Genomic DNA, 16,583 nt, shown 5'->3' on the forward strand with positions numbered 1-16,583 from the left:
GTGGTGGTTGAGAAGAATTCCTCTTTCCATATGTGAAGCATTTTAGCGCAGTATAAATGTATCATATTGTTATTCTTCAAATATAAGAATACTACTATATTTTTTACAACATTTTTAACTTTAAAACATGTCTTTTTTTATACCACATTAATCTGTTTAAAATATTGATACTTTTAGAAAAACTGACAATTATAAATATTATGAACAAACAATGAAACGGTGTCAAAAAAAAACACAAATAATTAAGATATTCATTGTAAATAGAGTCGCGTTTATTAGGCTCACACTAAATTCTCTGTTGCACTTCCTATAAGTTCGCATTGCACGTATCTTAATAGTTGTATGCGCTGTTATGCTGGCAAGAATGGGTTGACATATCACTTTGCTGTTTTAATACAGTAGCAATGTAAAATATTCAGCAATGCCCTTATTAACTTCTGGAAACAACGCAATGCAATGTTTTTATGCGCCACCTGGTGGATATTCTGTGAAGCGAAACACATTAAGGGAAAATGGAAAGTAGCCCCCCCGAAAGCACTTGCAGAATGCTGCGAGACTCTGCGAGACGAATTGGCGAATGCCGCGGGAGAAAACGCGCATTTTTAAAGGCCACATCTGTAGAGGAGGGTAGTCCAGAAGGGAGGACAGGACGATGACCAGCCAAGGGGAGCAGGAGGGATGAGGAAGCCTGGTGGAGCTGGTAGGCCAATGGCCACAGTGGAGGTGAGGGAGTCTAGACCCGAGATGTAGCTGATAGGTCGGAGGACTGAGGCGGAGTCAGGGTCTCAGAGGCTGCAGGTGGGGACATGGGAACCGCTTCCGAGACAGCTGGCAGATGGTTACGCCCCAGTTCAACGGCCCTGTGTTGCAGACACACTGAGGGTGAGCTGGGGTGTAGACAGAAGCCGGATGATGAGTGGCTGAGTTGATGACTGACGATAGGAGAGGAGGATGGAGAGGGAGGCTGGGTGGGACCAGCAAGGATGAAGGATGGTTGGGCAGGACCAGCAGAGACTGTACACAACAAAAGTCATTTGAATAATCCAGTAAATGTCCAGAGATTAACTGTGGCTCACCCTCAGCGGCGGGAGTGTGGATTGGGCTTTCCTCGTAGCCCTCAAACTCCACATAGACTCCCAGGGTGACACACGGTGTAACGGCTCACGCACTTAGTCAGACAGCTCTGGAGACTGTGGCTCTGGGGCGACGTTGAGCTCAGGGGCGACGTTGAGCTCAGGGGCGGTTAGCTCTGGCTCGGTGATCGTGGCAGATTCGGGCTCTTTGTCTGCAATGGGCGTTGGCTCCGCATAGCAGGGTGACGGCTCTGGGTTGGGAGTGGGGCTGGTGATAACCTCAACGATGAACAATGATCCACAGGATACCAGCACCCACTCCAAGAATGTGGCAAAGCCCCCTTGAGGATCCTCCCCAGACAACTGCGCACGTGTGGCGGTGTTTGAGGCCACAACAGAGAAATGTGCAAAGGCAGTAGTCTGGGAAGGGGGTGTCAGAAACCAACAGGAGAAATTCTTCTAGGTGTTCCTCAAGGGAGCGATATCCTTGCTTCAGGCACAGAAGACGGACAGCAGGGAAATCCATGGGTTAGGATGAGGTCAGTGAAACACTAAATACAAAAACTCAGATGGAAAATAAAAAAAAACACTTGCAATGGATGCCGCTAAACAGTTGGTCAGTTCTTCAGTCATGTTTCAACTTACATAAAGATGACGATGAACACTTAGAAACAAAACATTGGAGACATTATTAACACAGGGTAACATTGACGGTGGAACACAGGGAACATTAACGAGAACTGACCAGGACTGAACTTAGGCAGGGGTTTAAATACAAAGGAGCTGCCTTTAAAACACATAAGGCCCGGTTTCAGCCTGCTCCTCTCCAAACCAGTCCTCATGCACTGCCGGTCCCTCCTACAACATCGGAGCCCTCAAAAGAGCCAACAGCCAAAGAGGAGGTAACAGCTAGGAGAAATATCATTTTTAGTGTGATAAACTTCTCTGACACAGTTTTTAACTGCTGAAATTATGCCCCTGATAAGCCCTTCAACATCAGGCACAGATCTCCACCAATGAGGGATCCTGGAATTACTTGCAGGCATCAGCCTCAGAGTGCCACACAGGAAACTAGTTGGTTTCTACCTAATCAGGGACCAACCACTAAGGTGTGGAAAGATATAGCTACCACATAAACCTTAATGGTCAAAGGAGTCAGGCCTGCTGCAAACTGTTTCTGTAAAAACTCCTAAAATAATCCTACTGGGCATTTAACTGGGTAATATAAGTGCCTCTGGCACCATGCAACTAAAAACTTCCATTTAATGCATAACATTTCCTGGTGGAGAGGCTCTGGAATGTCAAATAGTCTGCACAACCTTGGTTGAGAGACCCATTTCTATGAGTGTTTCCCTCAGAGGCCAAACCCACAAACTCCTTCGCTCTAGGCATGGGTGAAACACAGTGCCCCTTGCCTAAGACCACAGATCCCTCCTAATCTGCAACTGAAATGGGAAGCATATTGAAGGGACACCAGGTTCGAAAACCATACTTAGGTCTGCCTACATGGGGCTACAAGCAACAGCTGCGGCTTCTGTTGGTGGAACCTCTTCAGAGCTCCTTAGTCGCAAACAGGTCAGGTTTCGCTTGGCTGAACCTAAGACAGATTTTCTCCACCATGTTTGGGTAGAATCTTCATTCCCCTGGGGTCAACGCCTGCCTCAACAGAATATCTGCTCCATCGTAAGGCTGATGCGACTGTAACGCTTCTCATCCGACAGTGCATAAATCACAGGCAGAAGCGGAGAACTGTGTTTCATGCGTTGTTTACTGTAACAACATGGAGGCAAGAAGAAACATATATACTCTAGAGACAGTGGGCATTTACACTTCTGCATTACCTCTCAGCATCGCATACATTTCTCTGCTGGGGGATTTATACACTTAAACGCGACGCAGAGCACATTTTTATCAAAACATTCAAAAATTTAAATTTAAACTGCTGAGGGAAACGTGGGCTAGAAGGATTAACCCCACTGAAAAATACTCACAAAGGAACCCAGTGGGACGCAATGTGGAGGCCCGAGCCAAACACATAGGTTCGCGAGGATGCATCTAGTGAGAGGCTGACAGCGGATGCTCCGCAACATCAGGCTGCCAGGGCGGCGGAGGAGAGTCAATCAAACCATTACGCATTTTGACTGGATGGCCTTTCATACTGAGAGTTATTGTGTAGCGTCAGTCGGAGGCTGCAAGCCAACATGCGAGCCGGTGCTCAATGATCCCCCAGATGAAGTGAGAACACGAGAGAAAACCGACATGAACACTGTAAAACCTAATGAACGTGTTAGGTGTCGCCCAAACCGCAGCTCTGCAAATGTCTGTTAGCGAGGAACCACGAGCAAGAGCCCAAGATGAGGCAACACTTCTAGTGGAGTGTGCTCTCAAATTAAATGGGCATGGGGTGCCCTGCAGATTATAAGCAAGGGCGATGGTGTCTACAATCCAATGAGACATCCTCTGCTTAGTGACAGCTTTCCCTCTCTGCTGACCACCGTAACAGACAAAGAGCTGGTCTGAGGTCCTGAGGCTTTGTGTGCGATCCACGTACAGGCACAGCGCACGTTCGGGACATAATAAAGCCATGTTTGGGTCTGCCTCCTCCAGGGGCAACGCTTGCAAGCTCAGCACCTGATCTCTGAAAGGAGTGGTGGGAACTTTGGGCACGTAGCCTGGTCTGGGTCTGAGAGTTACGCTTGAGACAGCAGGACCAAACTGAAGGCAAGCAAGCAGTGAGCAGGGTCAGAGTTTTTATTGATAAAAACTTCAGACTCACAGACTGCAGAGGCTGGAACGGGGGTCCCTGCAGGGCTTTCAGCACAATGGACAGGTCCCAAGGAGGAATAGAGGGAGGGTGCGAAGGATGCAACCTTCGTGCGCCTCTTAAAAATCTAATAACTAGATCGTGCTGGCCAACCGATCTGCCGTTTATTAAAGAGTGATGTGCAGATATAGCGGCAACGTCAACTTTAATGGTGGAGGGTGACAGCCTACCATCTAACCGGTGTTGAAGGTACGAAAGCACGACATTAATGGGGCATTCTTGGGTGTCCTCGTGTTGCGAAGAGCACCAATCGACGAACAGGTTCCATTTTAGCGCGTACACGTGTCTAGTAGACAGTGCTCATCCTGCGGCGATGGTGTTAGATAGCGCTTGCGAGAAATCACCTAAACCTTGCGCGCGCTCAATGACCACACATGGAGATCCCACAGGTCGGGCGCGGGTGCCATAACGTGCCCCCTCCTTAAGACAGAAGATCCTTCCTCAGGGGAATCCACCAGGGAGGGGCTGTCGCAAGGAGCATCAGTTCTGGGAACCAATTCCTGGTTGTCCAGTAAGGAGCGACCAGTAGAAGGCTCTCCTCGTCCTGCCTGACCTTGCACAGCGTCTGTGCAATTAAGCTCACTGGAGGAAATGCACATTTGCGCATGCCCCGCGGACAGCTGTGTGCCAACGCGTCCACGCCGAGGCTGCCCTCGGTTAGTGAATAAAACAGGTTTATGTTTTGATGGTTTATATACGCAACAGTCGCAATATTGTCGGTGCGAACTAATACATCCTTTCCTCGCAGCTCCGTAGCGGAGCGTACAAGTCCCATATATACAGCCCACAACTTGCGGCAGTTGATGTGCCAGTGCAGCTGGGGTGCTGTCCACACCCCCGAGGCTGCAAGCCCGTCGTACGTGGCTCCCCACCCCGTGTCAGATGTATCTGTGTGTACAACAGCATGCCAGGAGACCTGTTTCATGGGCACACCTGCTCTCAGAAATGCGGGGTCTGACCACAGGGTGAATGTTAGGCGACACGCAGGTGTAATGGTTACACGATGAATGTCAGCGCACAACGCTCTTCTTGGGACTCGATCGGGAAGCCAACGCTGAAGTGGTCTCTTATGGAGCAGTCCGTGCGGTGTCACAGCTGCGGCTGCTGCCATATGCCCAGGAGATTCTGAAATTGTTTCAGTGGGACCTCGTTCTTCCCTCAAAACGTGTAGAGGCAAGTCAGGATTGACTGGACGTGCGCTTCTGTTAAACACACCGATAAATTGATTGAGTCCAGTTCCATACCGAGAAAAGAGATCCTCTGCGTGCCGGAATGTCGTCCTAGGTAGGGAGGCGTGGGCAGAACTGCTGGGCGAAGAACTCCACCAACTCGCAGAGACTCCACCAACTCGCCGAAGAGGCCGGAGCGTCCAGGAACTTGTTCTTGTCCCCGTCCGTCATGCCAGCTAGACACAACCAAAGATGGCATTCTTGGACCACCATTGTAGACATGGCACGACCGATCTCCTGCGCTGTGACCTTCGTAGCTCGCGAAGGAAGGGTGGGACAATCTCTCCATGAGGCAGCGGTGGCCGGACACATTTGCATCGCGACCCCCGCTCCACAGGAGGAATCCCGGTGTAACCCTTAGCGGCTCCATCGGTGAGGGGGGAAGGCTGAACAGGCCGCAATCTTGTAGAAAACGGCGACTTCCAAGTACGTGTCAGCTCTTCGTGAACCTCGGGGAAGAAAGGCATGGGAGGTGAGGGATGTGAGGCCCGGGCAGCTCCAAAAACCAATCATCCAGGCGGGATGGTTCGGGCTGAGGGGGGTTTACCACTCATTGATCGCACCCAAGATCGCACGGACGAAAAGCTATCCTGAAAAGGACACTAATCTCCGGATATACGAGAGAGTGGCTGTCTTCAAAAAGACACAAAGCTCTCCGTATCACTTTTTTAGGAAATCACTCTTTAGATGCCCAGTTGATGATGCCCAATCATCAGGGATCAGCAACGCACTCACTAAATCTCAAAACAAAAAGATGTAGAGCAGTGGAAAAACTGCGAGCGTCCGCTGTGGTACTGCTTGTCCAACCAACTTCAGCAATCGTTTCCCCAAAGAGCAATATAGTAGGTTCTCAGTAGCAGATACTGCCCGTTTTCGAAGCAAAAAAGCTAATTTCCCTAAATGCACCTGCAGCTTATATACGCACCTGGCGGGGCGGCGCCGGCATTATGCAAATACCTCAATGCCAAGTTCATTGGCGTTTTAGTAGTAAACGAAGCAGATTGGTCTCTCTAAGCAAGTTCCCAATTCGTTGGTCACGATGTGACGTCGTAGTGACCGACTGAAAGGGAACACAGTAATTTAAATAATATGCGAAGACATGTGCACTTACCCTGAACATGCAAAAAGGGTTGCCCCTTAGGGAAAAAACCCACCACTGCAGGGTCTCATGTGCAAAAAGACAGAGTGTAATCATATTGGTTGCAGCCGCCATGAGCCCCAACATTCTTTGAAATTGTTTTATGGTGTGCGATTGACCATTTAATCCATAAAACATATTTTGTTGCATACAGTAAACATCTCCTCACTATCTGCTAAATGCCTGTCCCCTGAACACACTGTAAAAAAATTGGTCTCTGTAGACCGCGCAGGCTTCACAAACTGCAACAAAAACCAAGTGGTCAAACCTACCACCAGGAAAGACAACAAAGTGTTCCAGCCAATAAACGACAAGAAGGATTTGGGAGTGGGGGTTGGGCGTGTTCATGACTCGTTCAGAAAGCACAGAAGGGAGGAGGAGGGGAGGAGTTAGCAACACTCCGTTTTGTTTGACAACACTTCGAACGTCAACAAGAAGTGATGTCACACAGATTCGCTTAGAGAGCCTTTAAGCTATTCAAACACTCAGATACACACACACAGATAGCCATCTGAGGAAAAAAGCTAGCGAGGGGGTTTTTAGGTTGCCTGAATTTGATATACACATTCAGACGTTCCCATAGCATCACTACGGCGATGCAGCACAAGTTCTCTTTAAAGGGAACTAATTGATTATTGCTGCAATCTTTTCCCGGGCCCCACCTTTGTGCCACTCCTCGTGACCATAAGTAAAAAGAGATAATTTCGAGGAGACTAGCGTTTTTAATTAAATTTTATAAGGGCACATGAATTCACTAAAAAAGTGAAGCACACAGATTAGTATTTTGTAAAAAAAAAAAAAACAATATTCCAAAATGTAAAGTTTTAAATTTCAATTTCATGACTTCAAAACTATTTGTTTCCCGATTGTTTGTTTTTTGCATTGTAAAAGTGAAAACAGTTCTATTTAAATAACTTACTTCCATTGGTACTTCTCACTTTATTATTTTAACTGGATAAACATAAAATATTTTACAAATTTTACTTAAAGTAAGAAAAAATGTAAATGAAGAAAATTTTAAGTGTTACCAAGTATTTTTTTTTAAGTTGATCCAACTTTTACTTTTTATAATGTTATTATTAAAAATAGCAGCAAATAATGTATATTTTTCATGTTTTGTTATTCTTTCAAAAAAACAAAAAAAATGGCAAGATGGAACAAACATCTATTTGACTCCTGCTTGACTTGCTTCATGCTCTGCCCTATGAGGTCACTGGGTACGTACTGTTTATCCATATTAGGTGTTTAAAACAACTGACATCACAGAATCAGAGTCAATTACATTTTGCAGCTTAAGGTGAGCTCAGTTTTTGGGATGATTTGTTTTCTATACACACTCTTGCTATTCCATCACCTTAACGCAAAGGTGGAAAATACTCGTTGTAAAATAATGGGGGACCCTAAATACCCGCTGCTGTCAAAGGATGGAGACATAACTATTGGAGCAATTTTTCCACTACACGCTAAAGAAACATTACCTTCATTTGAATTCACACAAAAACCTCAGCTTCTATCATGCTCCAGGTTTGGTACATTGGAATTAATAAAAAAAATTATAACAAATAGTGTATTAAAACAAACCTAACAAACCTATGATTTAATGTTTATACAGTGTGAGTCCTAGAGATTTTCGGTTGGCTCAAACCATGATTTTTGCGATTGAGGAGATTAACAGGAATGAAAGTTTTCTTCCAAATGTTTCTATTGGCTATAGAATCTATGATAGCTGTGGTTCGAGACTGTCCTCTGTGAGTGCAATTATGGCACTAATGAACGATCAGGAGTTTGCAGCAGGGAACAGATGCAATGGACAGTCTCCTATTCATGCTATTATAGGGGAAACAGAGTCAGCCACCACAATTATTCTGTCTAGAACCACAGGACCTTTTAAAATTCCAGTGGTAAGAGGAAATGACAGTAAAAGTTAAATAACTGACATAAATAAGACTGACAACTGACTTTTTATTGACTGATTTATTTTTCAGATAAGTCACTCAGCCTCGTGTGAGTGTCTCAGTAACAGGAGAGATTACCCTTCATTCTTCAGGACTATTGCTAGTGATTATCACCAGGGCAGAGCACTTGCACTCTTGGTCAAGCACTTAGGCTGGACTTGGGTTGGAGCTGTGAACAGTGACAATGATTATGGGAACAATGGAATGGCCACATTTCTAAAAACAGCACAGGAGGAGGGGATTTGTGTCGAGTACTCTGTGAAATTCTACAGAACAGAGCCCGAAAAACTCCTAAAAGTGGTAAAAACAATGAAGCAGGGCACAGCAAAAGTGGTTGTTGCATTTCTTGCATTGTTTGAGACCGGGTTACTAATTGAGCAACTAAGTATTCAAAACATTACAGGCCTACAAATGATTGGTGTGGTTGGATGGTCAGCTTCAAAGAATTTGATAACGCCAAACACATTTCATGTGATGGGAGGGTCATTAGGGCTTGCTTTAAGAAAACTCCATATTGAAGGATTTTCTGATTATGTTAATAAATCATTTTGGAAAACAGCTTTTCCATGCTCAAAAAGAGATGGTAATTATTCTCAAGCTGAATTAAACTGCAGCAGATATCAGGATCTATTTGTGCTAAAAAATTACAATGAAGATGTGTCTGAACAAAGATTTTCAAGCAATGTCTACAAAGCAGTGTATGCTGTTGCTTATGCAATGCACAGTCTGCTGAGGTGCAAAGAACAAGAATTTTGTGAAAAATCCCTGACAATAAAACCACAACAGGTAAACAATAAGAGAATGTGGAAAAAAAGACTTTCCAATTGTATTTTGTGTTTAAATGCCACAATAGTAATGTTCTAAATTTGTCTTTAAAAAGGTGGTTGAAGCTCTTAAAAAAGTAAATTTCACAGATACATTTGGAGATAAAGTGTGGTTTGACAGCACTGGTGCTACAGTAGCCCAGTATGAAGTTGTGAACTGGCAGAAGGACTCTGATGGATCATTTCAGTTTAAAGCAGTGGGTTACTATGATGCCTCCCTGCACCCTGACCAGCGCTTTTTCATTAACACTGAAACCATAATCTGGGCTGGAGGACAGCGAGAGGTAAATGGTAAAAGCTTGTTAATTTTACAAAGTTATGGTGAGAAAGTAAAATAAAGCAAAATAAAAAATTCACTCATTTAGTGGATATGCAGAAAACAAGATTATAAAGCTGATTTGGTAACTTTTAACTATTCAAAAAGTGTATTAATGTCTAAATGGGCAGGTATTGATTTTTTAGTCTTATGCTAAATTATATATAAAAAAGCAGACAATATATTTACTTCAAATACCATTTCCTAAAATGTCTATTTAATGATTTTTGTCTATATACATTAAAATGGTGTTGGTATGTCATGTAATAATTATACACAATATACACTATTTTTAGCTTCCGGTTTAGATTTACATTATTTTATGATTTAAAGATGCAATAATCTCAATATTCTTCAAATTATTACCATATTATCGTTACTCTTATGTATACATTACTGAATGTACAGGCATTACTGCATGTATGTTTCATTTAGAAGCCAAGGTCTGTGTGCAGTGAGAGTTGTCCTCCAGGCACTAGGAAGGCTGCACAGAAAGGAAGACCTGTCTGCTGTTATGACTGTATTACATGTGCAGATGGAGAAATTAGTAATGAGACAGGTAAACTTCAGACAATCTTAATAATCCAAAGAAAATTGGTTAGTTGCTACTTCTGTGTTTTTCTCCTACTGTTCAGGTTACAGTTTATTACTAATCAGGTTCAGAAATTTAATATTTTTTAATTATTTCTCTAACTATAGTGATCACAATCTTTTCTTCCAGATTCAAATAACTGCCAGCAGTGTCCAGGGGAATACTGGTCTAATACTAGAAAAATTCAATGTGTGTTAAAGGCTGTAGAGTTTCTGTCATTCACAGAAGTTATGGGTATAGTGTTAGTCTTTTTCTCTCTGTTTGGAGTAGGAATAACTGTACTGGTGGCCATCCTGTTTTACAGTAAGAAGGACACTCCCATAGTAAAAGCCAACAACTCAGAGCTGAGCTTCCTGTTGCTCTTCTCATTGATTCTGTGTTTTCTCTGTTCACTTACTTTCATTGGTCGCCCCACTGAGTGGTCCTGTATGTTGCGTCACACAGCATTTGGGATCACTTTTGTCCTCTGTATCTCCTGTGTTCTGGGGAAAACACTAGTGGTGTTAATGGCATTCAAGGCCACACTTCCAGGAAGTAATGTCATGAAATGGTTTGGGCCTGCACAACAAAGACTCAGTGTTTTTGCCTTAACGCTTATACAAGTTGTTATCTGTGTGCTTTGGCTAACAATATCTCCTCCTTTTCCTCATAAAAATATAAAATATTATAAGGAGAGGATTATTCTTGAATGCAGTCTGGGTTCTACTGTAGGTTTCTGGGCTGTGTTGGGTTATATTGGCCTACTGGCTCTCTTGTGCTTCATTCTGGCTTTTCTGGCACGGACGCTGCCTGATAACTTCAATGAAGCTAAATTCATCACATTCAGTATGCTCATATTCTGTGCTGTATGGATCACATTTATTCCAGCTTATGTCAGTTCACCTGGAAAATTTACTGTAGCTGTGGAAATATTTGCCATTCTAGCATCAAGCTTTGGTTTATTACTTTGCATATTTGCACCTAAATGTTACATCATGCTGTTTAAGCCTGAAAAAAATACTAAGCAACATTTGATGGGAAAAACACAAACTAAGTCTTACTGAGATAAAAAGAATCAGGGTTAAAATATCACTGAGATGGTTTTGTTTAATAATAATGATTTAATATATATATATATATATATATATATATATATATATATATATATATATATATATATATATATATATATATATATATATTCCATACAGACTGTTTATATGAAAACCATTGAACTTTTATATTCACACAAATGCTAAAATATTATGCAGCTATGTTATATCAAGAAACAGTGACCACAATATAAAAGCTTTGATTTCAGAACAAAATGTGCCCACACAAATACATTAATTATTTTGTTAAAATGCTACCAGTTTGACACAGTATAAGTTTAAATAAATAAAGTTGTTTCACAAGAGTAAAATACTCTATTGTTGCAAAGCAACGCTTACCTAGAAAATGTTACTAATACAGTACAAATCCTGTTGTCAAAAGATAAAGACATACGACCCTTTTTTACATACTGTCTTGGTCATAAATTCAACAGCAATTTTTACAGTTTATATAAACATGATTCGTTGTTGAAATAACGATAAAAGCATTAGCTTATGTAAAAAGGGGACATATAATGAAAGTCTGACTTTTTCTATGTTTAAGTGCTATAATTGGGTGTCAGTGATTATATCAACCTGTGAAAAAGAACAACCCAGTAACTTAGTTTTCGTAAACCACTCTCTGCAAGCATGTGAAAAAATAGGTCACTGAAATTTGGCTCACCTTGTGATGTCAGACGGGGATAATACTGCGCCTTACTCTGCACTCCAACCACAGAACTGCAGTGCAGAAATCAGCTCATTTGCATTTTAAAAAGGAGACATCCAAAAAATTTCACATATTTGCTCACACATAAAATGTCAAATTTAACATGCTATAAAAAATTATCTATATAGTATTTGAGCTAGAATTCACATATGTACTCTGGGGACACCAAAGACTTATTTGACATCTTAAATAAGTCTTGTGAAATGTCCCATTTAAAGCAGCGGTGAATCAAAGAATCAATTTTAACTTGACTTTTGTTATATAAGAGGTCACGAACATTCTGCAAGTTTCAGAACTGAAAACGTCCTTGTTACTGAAATATATAATTTTTGACACCAAGCCCAAAAAAAGGCTGATCCAAGAATGTGGCAACAGGTGCTTATGGTGAAGTAGCAACAAATCTTCAAACCAGATGTGACTAAATTACCGTAAACAACACAGTAAGCATGCATCAGAATCTAAATCACAGCTGTTAGGTCCTTATCACTAACTTTGTATATTTATAATGTGCTTGTGAGTTGCTCTTATGTCCACGTAAAGTTACATACCACAGTTATATGATAAAAAAGCTTTGTCTGTTGAGTGTTGGACCTTTCAAATGCAAAGGACCTACAGCTGTGATTTAAATTCTGATGCACATTTAATTTGTTATTGTTTATGGTAATTTAGTCACATCTGGTTTGAAGATTTCTTGCTACTCCACCATAAGCATTGTCATTTATGTTTATCATCTCTAACACCCAGAACATTTTGTGGCTTAAATATATATGTGTTCGGCTGTTATTTTTACACATAATGTTTTCAAAACAATTCCTTTGCTATCCCATCATAGCAATGGGGTTTTAAGTCATTATAATGAAGTGTAAAGGATATTCCCAACTGACCGTGTATATTCAGTTAGAATGTTCGTCGTGTGGTCTGTGTGGGTCCTAACATCCCAGTATAGTGACAGGGACACTATACTGTCAACAAGCACCGTCTCTCTCCACTATTAGCTGGTGTGTGGTGGGCGTTCTGGCGCAATATGGCTGCCATCGCATCATCCAGGTGGATGCTGCACATTGGTGGTGGTTGAGGAGAATCCCCTTTCATATGTAAAGCGCTTTGAGTGCCGCAGAAAAGCGCTATATAAATGTAATGAATTATTATTATTTTTATTATAACACGGTAAAATGGAAACAATAAATTTAAGACTTCACATTGGTAGCTGTTATTCGCGCCTCAAAAAACCGAAGGGTTTTATTTAACCACTGTCTTGAATTGTCCCTCTATCGGTGGACAAATAAAGGGGTCGACCTATGAAATTTGAGCATCATGTCATGTCCCCATAGCCACTGCTGTTACACAGAATGTGTCTTTATTTGGGGTGCAGTTCTTAGTGCACAAAATAACATAAATTATTTATATATACAAAAGAACCAACAGCTAATTTAATTCTATGCCCTGATATATTTCTTTAAAGTGTGTTTTTATGCTCAAAATATATCGATGTTTAGAATCAAAAGTGTTTGTGACCAATTTGTTAACAAATTACCAATTGTTTTGGTTGCACTTGAAAAGTAATGTATCTAGTAGTGTAACTATTTACTTTTGGCTGGGTGGAATATGTAAATTAATAATTTAATTACTTTTAAAATGAGTAACTTGTAATGAGTAACTTATTACATCCTCTTATTTCCACCCCGAGGAGGTCCCAAAACACCCCAATGACCAGACAGACGAAGAAATACAATTTATCAAATTTTATTAAATATTAAAACATAAGGGAATTTAACCCTCGTGTGGTGTTCATATTTCTGTTACTTAGACAATGTTTGTGGGTCTAGTGGACCCACTGCATTATTTGTATCTTAAAACAATGCAGTCATACAAATTTATGTATAATTGTTTACAGATGTTTACTTTAGCCTTATTGCAGTAAAATAAACAGAATATATGGTTAATATTTGTCATTTACCACTAGTAGAGGACTATTTATAGATTCAAGTGCTATTCGTTTTTGTGATAATATGAAATAAGAGAAGAAAATTCTATTCTCCCCCAGATATTGGGGAAAAACATGTTTATCTTAAATAAGTATTTATCACTTTTTCATCTCAAATACGTTTTTCATCACTTTGATGTTTAATTCTTTGAACTAAGTTTGAAATTGTACACATTTGTGTCAGTTTACACAGCACAATCCCCATCTGGAAAGATGCCGTATCAGAACATATCATCCACATTGAACACATAACCTGTTCATGCCAGCCTACACAACACATAAGAAGCAAATTTTTACCATGTAGCTGTGTTGCATATGCATTTCTTGTTTTTTAGAGACATATACTGTGTGTTCCTCTCCATCTTATGTCCACACACACTGCAGTACAATGTGTTGCTATTGGCTACAACCTAAAATGATAAAAATGCTTGGATATAATTTTTACTTTCTCTATTTCTACTTCTCTATTTACTTTCTCTCTCTCCGCACTCATACGCACACACACACGTGCGCGCGCACACCATAGGTTTTGTGGTAAACCCATGGTTTTACAAATGGTAATCAATACACCAATTTACCATGATTACTACACTTTTACTATAATACAGCCATGGTTATTTTTTGTAAGGGAGATAATGGTAAAATGTAGAATGGTTCCTGTTAGACAGAAGGTAAAGTGTTTGGGAATGTGGGGGCAGACAAGTGTTCATGCTTGATATATAACATGTTGTATCCTTGCGCTGCTACAGCAAGTGCAGAAGGACAAAACTCTGACATGCATCCATCACATAATGTACAGACATATATAAAAACACACTCATGCACTCACATCAGTCCCAGATAGAAGAAAAACAGAGTGAAGTTACATAGCACATTCATTTTTTACACTCTTATTAACCCCGGGTCCAGTGGACCCGAACACTACATATGTAATATAAATGTGTAGGGGGGGTGTACAGTGTACAGTCATTATAAAGCTGTTTATTTCTATGTTCTTTATAGAAAATGAGCCAAGGCCAATGAATCTGAGGTTGAAACAATAATTAATTGCATAATTTTTCTTTTAGTAAACATTAAAAACGGGTCCCACAGACCCGAACACCACACAAGGGTTAAATACTAAAATATTCTCATAGCGGGGGGGGAGGCATTTAGGTCCTCTGGGCTCTCGGCTCCGGGCGTACAGGTGGGTATACAGGAGGGTCCACCGGATCTTTGCTTTGGGCCCACTGGTGAGGGAAAAGGGGTCGGGAGTCCCAAGCAGGCATCTGAAACACTCACAGCGTGCAATCACACAGTACAGTACATCCACTTCTTCACACAGTAATTTATCTGACTTCTATGCCTTCAGTACTTCACACAGTCCTCACAGTAAACCTCCTCTCCTTACAGAGTCCACAGCACCAACAGATGGAAGAATGGGTTATAGATCGCCGTCTGGGTAGCAGTCATCCAACGACACCAGCTCACTCTCTTTCATGCAGAGCTTCCTCTTCGGCCTAAGGGGCGAGTGCTGACAACATTTACACACCACTGCACTCAAATCTTCAAGTGTAAACACAGCAATGACAAGACTCACCCACAGCAATCCACACACTCACGGTGACTTAAGGCCGCACCGCCACAAGAGCTGGGAGTAGACCCGGGATGGCAGACAGAAAGGCTGACGTGAAGTATGGCTAGATAGGCGTTACCCCGCGACCGTAATCCACACTGCTGTTCTCCTTCGAGTCGTGCTGGCATACACCGCTCATACAAACATTCCAAGAGCTGTAACAATGCGTACTCACGGGTTCGTCGATCCACGACAATTTCCTTCTCCTGTCCGATATCCACAAAGCAACCGATGGGTGAAACACTCTCCTGATCCTCCCCAACATGTCCTTAAATGACGCCGATGATCAATACGGGAGACTGAAGAGCAAGCAGTGCATGTAAACACAAGGTTGCAATGAAGACTTCTTACATATATTGAACTCACTACTCCTTTAATTCCTCTTCGTGTGTGCTACCAAATCCACAATATCCTTAGTACGTCTCTCTCTCTTTCTCTTTCAGCCCACTCGTTTCACCTCCCGTCTCAACCGGAATAACACATTGTCCTCTTTGGTTTCCTCTCACTCACCCATTCCTACTCAGGCTGGATGCCATGACACAGACCTCCAGCATGTTTGTCCCCAATTGCTCTGCTCCCGGGAATTCTAGAGAGGGTCCGGCAGCACAAGGGCAGCTGTTGCTCGTAGCCCTGTGTTGGCCCGCCCAAGTGGCAGCTATATCTGCCTTCCATACCTTAGTGGCTGGTCTCTCATTAGACAGAGACCAACAAGTCTCGGTTTCCTGTGTGTCACTCAGAGGCTGAGGCCTGTGAGTCATTTTAGGATCCCTGCTTGGGATCTGTCTGTGGTCCTGGAGGGCTTAACATGGGCACCATTTCAGCCATTGCATACCATTTCAGAAAGTCTCTTACTCTAAAAACTATATTTCCCTTTCAATACGGTTCACATTGAAGCCTATTGGTTAATGTCTGTACAAAGTACAGACCAATGATGTTTGAACCTGCGCACGGGAATGCACACGTCCTATAAGCGCGGGTCAAGCGTCAAGAGCTCATTAATTTTCTCCTTCAGCGCGAACCTCTCGCTGCTCCAAAGAAGAAGAAGCCTTACCTCACAGTCGACACATGCCCTGCAGCGGAGTCCAGCCTTAGCGTCTTCCCCTGCCATTTTCCACTGAGAACCGAAGATAGCAGAATCCAGGTCTAGCATCTTCCCCTGCCACTTTCCGGCCGAGAACCGAAGATAGCCTTCGCTTGCCGTGCTACGAGCCCTGTGCAGCGGACACATGCCTG

At 42.2% G+C, this 16,583-nt stretch overlaps 1 protein-coding gene across 1 annotated transcript; it reads left to right on the top strand.

Moving 5' to 3' along the window:
- The first annotated feature begins 7,579 nt into the window (after nt 1–7,579).
- Nucleotides 7,580–10,994, top strand: LOC135769356 (extracellular calcium-sensing receptor-like). The gene is made up of 6 exons (XM_065278688.2): nt 7,580–7,788; nt 7,877–8,165; nt 8,250–9,005; nt 9,100–9,327; nt 9,795–9,918; nt 10,081–10,994. The coding sequence occupies exons 1-6, from the start codon at nt 7,580–7,582 to the stop codon at nt 10,992–10,994; spliced, it is 2,520 nt and encodes an 839-aa protein (XP_065134760.2).
- Nucleotides 10,995–16,583: the final 5,589 nt, after the last annotated feature.

Source organism: Paramisgurnus dabryanus, chromosome 9 (assembly GCF_030506205.2).
Source record: "Paramisgurnus dabryanus chromosome 9, PD_genome_1.1, whole genome shotgun sequence".
NCBI classification, from domain to species: Eukaryota; Metazoa; Chordata; class Actinopteri; order Cypriniformes; family Cobitidae; genus Paramisgurnus; species Paramisgurnus dabryanus.

Bases quoted from the DNA above. Each gene is read 5' to 3' on its own strand.
- LOC135769356 (XM_065278688.2), top strand. From the start codon at position 7,580: ATGATTTGTTTTCTATACACACTCTTGCTATTCCATCACCTTAACGCA. The intron at 7,789-7,876 runs GTTTGGTACATT...ATGTTTATACAG, and splicing joins CAGCTTCTATCATGCTCCAG to TGTGAGTCCTAGAGATTTTC. The intron at 9,006-9,099 runs GTAAACAATAAG...GTCTTTAAAAAG, and splicing joins TGACAATAAAACCACAACAG to GTGGTTGAAGCTCTTAAAAA.